Source organism: Lactuca virosa, chromosome 7 (genome assembly GCF_052849685.1).
Source record: "Lactuca virosa cultivar CGN04683 chromosome 7, Lactuca_virosa_CGN04683_v6, whole genome shotgun sequence".
In the NCBI taxonomy this organism is placed as follows: Eukaryota; Viridiplantae; Streptophyta; class Magnoliopsida; order Asterales; family Asteraceae; genus Lactuca; species Lactuca virosa.
In genome coordinates, this window is record NC_136432.1 from 176,434,187 (window position 1) to 176,440,556 (window position 6,370).

The 6,370-nt window shown below is 31.9% G+C and overlaps 1 protein-coding gene across 1 annotated transcript; it reads left to right on the forward strand.

Moving 5' to 3' along the window:
* Window positions 1–622: 622 nt before the first annotated feature.
* Window positions 623–2,827, forward strand: LOC145125425 (cationic amino acid transporter 8, vacuolar-like). Its single transcript, XM_079060889.1, has 2 exons — window positions 623–1,313; window positions 1,403–2,827. The coding sequence occupies exons 1-2, from the start codon at window positions 737–739 to the stop codon at window positions 2,695–2,697; spliced, it is 1,872 nt and encodes a 623-aa protein (XP_078917015.1). The 5' UTR covers window positions 623–736; the 3' UTR covers window positions 2,698–2,827.
* The last annotated feature ends 3,543 nt before the right edge of the window (window positions 2,828–6,370 follow it).

Sequence of the window (6,370 nt, forward strand, 5' to 3'; positions counted from 1 at the left end):
AATTGAATGAGAGTGTGACAAGTGGCAAAAAAACCTTCATTTATTAGAATAAACTAGGTGTGAATCCCGTGTACTACACAGATTGTTTAAAATAAATTATATATGAAAATATAAAGTTTAAATATTTTTTTAAAGAAAACATTAAATATCAATAAAAAACAACAAAGTATGATTATTTTTTTTATATAGACCATTTACCTAAAATTACAATGAACTTAAAAAAATCATGTCAATTTTGAATTATATATATTGAAGGAAAAATATTAAAATTTGAAAATATAAGGAAACAAATTAATGACACAGTAATTACTTTCTATAACCTAAAAATTAGATAATTAATTAAGAAAATCAAAAATTACCACAAAATGACAAGTGAAAATTAATTTTTAAGAATTAACCACAAAATTACATGTGTCCAAATGCATAATAAATTGACAAATGACAAAAAGTTCTTTATTTATTAGAGAGTGTCCAAATGCATAATAAATTGACAAATGACAAAAAGTTCTTTATTTATTAGATAGAATTATTAGAATAAATTTTCATAAAAGATTAATTCATTCCCTGATTTGTCAAAACATTTTATAAGTATAAATCTTATAAAACAAAAATAATAAATCGCGCTAATTTTGGTATGCCTTTCTAGTTTCTACCTCATGTATCATCAGGAATCAATGAATCCACCAATCGCCGTACAACATTTTAAGTTAATCGCTACGGCGGTGCGAAAAGAACGATGGTAATCCCGAACAAACCGCTCCCTGATTCCCAATCGGACCAGGACAACCCAAGTATAAACCTCCTCGCTCCTCTCAACCCCCACCACTCCTCCGCCATCACCACCGCCGACACCATGGATCAACAACCTCACACGCCAAGATCCTACTGGCGATTCAGCAAACAAGACTTCTATCCCGAACCGTCTTTCCAAAATCTCTCAGCCTACAAGGCCGCCTTCTCCGAAACCCTCCACCGCCTCCGTGACCGCTGCCTCGGTCGATCCACCGATGAAACTGAACTCATTGAGCTCAAGAAACAAAGCGAAAACGAGATGCGAAAGTGTCTCACTTGGGTTGATCTAATTTGGCTTGGATTTGGATCCGTTGTAGGCTCCGGTATCTTCACCATCACCGGCCTTGAAGCCCGAGACGACGCCGGACCTTCAATCGTCTTATCTTACGCTCTTTCCGGCTTATCCGCCCTTTTCTCTGTTTTTTGCTATACAGAGTTCGCCGTTGAAATTCCCATCGCCGGTGGTTCATTCTCGTTTCTCCGCGTCGAATTAGGCGATTTCATCGCCTTCATTGCCGCCGGTAATCACCAAAACTAACAATTGAAACTAAATTAGCTCGATTTCGTTCCAAATTAACAATTTTTCTTGGATTTATGCTTGATTTCTCAGGTAACATTCTACTGGAAGCTGTCGCCGGTGCAGCTGGATTAGCTCGATCATTCTCATCATACTTCGCAAGTATGTTCAGTTCTAACCCTGATATTCTTCGAATTCGAATCGATTCATTTGCAGAAGGTTTCAATTTACTAGACCCAATTGCTGTTATAATCTTATTCATCGCAAACATGGTAGCAATGAGAGGAACCAAATTGACATCATCTTCAAACATGATTCTTTCCATGATTAGTTCCTTAATCATAGTGTTCATAATCATTGTCGGGTTTACTCACGCCAAATCTTCCAATCTAACACCCTTCTTCCCATACGGACCTGAAGGAGTGTTCAGAGCTGCAGCTGTTGTTTACTGGTCTTACACTGGTTTCGACATGGTAGCTAACATGGCTGAAGAAACAAGAAAACCTGCAACAGACATACCTCTAGGTTTAGTAGGATCAATGTCTATGATCAGTGTCGTGTATTGTCTAATGGCATTAGCTCTAACAATGATGGTGAACTACACAGAGATCGATAGAGACGCAGCTTATTCAGTTGCGTTTGAGAAAATCGGGATGAAATGGGCTAAATATATAGTGAGTATATGTGCTTTAAAAGGTATGCTTACAAGTATGCTAATCGGGTCAATGGGTCAAGCCCGTTACACAACTCAAATAGCCCGGGCCCATATGATCCCACCATGGTTTGCTTTAGTCCACCCGAAAACCGGGACCCCGGTTTACGCGACACTATTAGTGACCACAATTAGTTGCATTGTGTCTCTCTTTTCAAGCTTGGATGTGTTGTCGAGTGTGTTATCTTTTAGCACTTTGTTTATCTTCATGCTCATGGCTGTTGCATTGCTTGTGAGAAGATATTATGTGAAGGAGACGTGTTCTTCGAGTGATTTGATAAAGTTTATGGTTTGTTTGTTTGTGGTGATTGGTTCTTCGATTGGAATAACGGTGCTTTGGGCGGCGAATCGGAAAGGGTGGGTGGGGTATGCGGTGGGTGGGGGGTTGTGGGTGGCGGGGACGGGCGGAATGATGGTGGTTGGAGAGCGGCGGGTGCCGAAGGTTTGGGGGGTGCCGCTAGTTCCGTGGTTGCCATCGATGTCGATTTTGATGAATGTGTTTTTGATTGGGTCTTTGGGTGGAATTGCGTTTAAGAGGTTTTTTATATGTAGTGGTGTGATGTTGGTTTATTATTTTTTTGTTGGGGTTCATGCTACTTATGATTTGGCTCATCAAGATTCTCAAGAATCGATGGTTGAAAAAGGAAAGGATGATGCTACTAAAGAGGGTTTGTAATGGACTTTTCCTTTAATTTTGGATTTTTTTGTGAATAGATTGATTATATTTAGCTTAATGGTATAATCATAACAAGAGTTGGTTGAAGAAAAAATGTAACTTTAATTGAAGATTTACTTCTTTGGGTTTAGGAAGAGTAATCATATATCATCTAACTTCTTGCAATTCATGTTTTTGATGTTAAACTTCATATCTTTCAATCCTCAAATTGGTATGAGTTTGGTTGAAAGTGATTGCCCTCATTTTTATAAGTTCTAGTAATGGCTATTGATTATCAATAGTTAATTGTTATGATATAATGGTGTAATACATATAAATTACCAAATTTAATGGCAAACTCGCCCATTTAAAACTTTTATTACTTTAAAGCTTAAACTAAATTAGTAAAACTTCAATTGTTGAAATAAACCCCAAAAACATTACTTTCTTTTCATTAATTTTTTTTATTAGTTTTAGGTTCGAGTTTACTAAACTGCACAACTGATTAGAGGTGCAGAAACTGGATTTATTTCCCAAATCAGATCAGTTTTTGTTGTGCACCTCTTGCCCCGATAGTTTATTATTCTATAATAAAGTGGGCAAATATGAAATTAAGGTAAAAGCTACGGATACTTGATCAGTTATTATTTATAGAAAATTTATCTTCATAATTAAGATTTAGAGGCCTGTGTTATAAATTCTTATAAACAAGGATTTGATTACCGTAGTTGAAATTGAGCTTTGGTAATTGTTTAGTTATTTTATTGTAAAGCTATAACATATGCTTTTTAAATATTAGTTTTATAATTACATGTCCTAATACAAATGAACTAAAATATGTTTCCTTTTCTTACATGTAATTTACTTCTTTTGGATAGAACTAGACATACTTGCAAGGTGTGACAAAATGACCGAGAAAAGCCTCAACACAACACCCCCACTAGAATGTTACAAAGAAATAGGCGTATTACCCCTTTTTAATAAATATAAGTTTGGGCTTTGTTTGAATAGTCCAATTAAAAACAGAAAACTTATGTACGCCTTTGGATAAGGGATATTGGCCGATCTAACGAACATTGCATGATGGTTAGGTAGGGATGGTAATTATGTTGTGTTCGGATTATCGGTTGCGGGTTGATGGGTCATAAAATTTTAATCCAGACACGATCCATATAAATATTTATGTCGTCTCTTTCAACCTTAACCCGGATTAGACATAAACATGTCAATCCTCATAACCTGTTTAATTATATGGATTCACGGTTTCGTGGATCTTATTTGGGTTTGTGAGTTAAATTTGGGTTCATGAGTCACAGGAAAAAAAATCAAAATATCACATTTATACTTTTTAGTCATTAGACTATATATATATATATATATATATATATATATATATATATATATATATATATATACAGTAGCAATGTTGAGAATGAGGGAATCATTATCAGCCACTCATTTATTTTTGCCGTAAAAGTCTTCGTTGTACCAGCGGAAATGGATAAGGAATACACATATGTTTCCAACAAAACATGTTTCCTTAAACTATACAAATCATTACCTTAATATATACAAAAACATAGTTTTTTTTTTTGTTTTTTTAACTTTTAAGAAACTATTTTTATCGAAAAATGATTTTAAATATACCAAAATTTATGATTTTTTATTCTCTACAAATAGACATCCATATTGATATACTTTTAACATAAAATAAAAACTTTATTTTTTTTATATTTTCAGCTATCGTTATTCATAAGTGAATAAAAGTACATCAGATTTTTGCTACTGTACATTTGTTATTAATTTATGAATAAAAATATATAATTATTTTTTTTACAGTTTAAGTATCATTTATACTACTTATTCATATATGAATAACAAATTAACTGTAACAAAAATCTGATAAATGTTTTATTCATATATGAATATAAAATATAACGACAACTAATACACATTTTATTCATATATAAATATAATATATGACGAAAGATGATGTAAAAATATATTTTAAGCAAAGTTGTAAAAATCGCTCGAAGTTAGCTAGTCGGTGGACTAGGGTTAAGGGATTAATCGGTTAGACGGAGATTAATCGGGGACCATTAATTGCTAATTTGTTATATTTTGAAAACTTAAATATGACTAATATCATATAAAAAATTCATAAATACAACTAATATCATAACAAAATAGGTTAATATGATAAATACAACATTAATCATACCTCAAATAGTTTCTATTTTTTTTTGGAAAACAAATAGTTTCTATTGAGATATAACTTTTTCAAAGTGTTGAAATTTCATCGGGTTCTACTATTTCAGTCATTTTGTATGCATGGATTAATCGCTAGGCGCTCTCTAATCGGTCGAGTAGTGCCTAGGGATTAATCGGGACCTAATCGGGATTTTTATAACACTGATTTTAAGTAAGAAAACTTTATTACGTGTCATATTCACATATGAACGACACTTAAACTATAAAAAAAAAGTTAAGCATACGTTTTATTCATAAGTGAATAACGAATGTACTGTAATAAAAATCTGATAGATTTTTATTCACTTATGAATAACGAGAGCTGAAACTCTAAAAAAATAAATTTTTTATTTTATTTCAAAACTATATCAATATGGATGTCTATTTATAGAGAATAAAAAATTATGAATTTTGATATATTTAAAATAATTTTTCGATAAAAATGACTTTCTAAAAATAAAAAAAACAAAAAAAATATATGTTTTTATGTATATTAAGGTAATGATTAGCATAGTTTAAGGAAACATGTTTGGTTGGAAAACACATGTTTATTCGTTATTCATTTCCGCCGGTACGCCTAAGTGTTTTGCGACAAAATAAATATGTGGCTGTTAATGATTCCCCCATTCTCAACCTTTTTTTTCTCAATTGAACCCTCCTCTCTCTCTCTCTCTCTCTCTATATATATATATATATATATATATATATATATATATATATATATATATATATATATATATATATGCATACATAGCGCACACACATAACTAAAATGATTACTTTGTTGAAGATATAATTAGTATTAATTAAATCTTCAACATTTAATATGTATTAATTACTTTCTTAAAATAACTAAAATGATTAGTGTACAATCAATCATACATGCACACAATAGATAGTAGAAATATTTGAACCTAACTCTCTCTCTCTCTCTCTCTCTCTCTATATATATATATATATATATATATATATATATATATATATATATATATATATATATATATATATAATGGGACGAGTTATAAGTAGATCGAATCAACAATGATCCATACCCGACCCATTTAATAAAAGGATAAACGAGTCTATGTCGTAAAGGGTAAATGAATAAAAAATTAAAATCTAACCCTTAAAAATCTTACGGGTTTGGAGCGAATCATAGTCAAAATCTGTCAATAAAAAGTGTAAAAAATGGAAGGAGTTCAATTCCATTCTCATGAAATCCTTTTGTACTCCATTATTCATATATTCATGATTCCGATGAGCTACAGAAAAAGTCCCAAACAAATTGAATCTGATTCCAGAATCCTTTTGTACTCCATCATTCATATATTCATGATTCCGATGAGCTACAGAAAAAGTCCCAAACAAATTGAATCTGATTCCAGTTAGTTCATATTCAAATTCTTTTGATAAATCTCATTATTACCATTACATCTTTAACAAC

What these genes read in the sequence shown, in the direction of transcription:
- LOC145125425 (XM_079060889.1), top strand. Translation starts at nt 737, where the DNA reads ATGGTAATCCCGAACAAACCGCTCCCTGATTCCCAATCGGACCAGGAC. An exon ending in CATCGCCTTCATTGCCGCCG is followed by an intron (nt 1,314 to 1,402) that starts GTAATCACCAAA and finishes TTGATTTCTCAG; the next exon opens with GTAACATTCTACTGGAAGCT.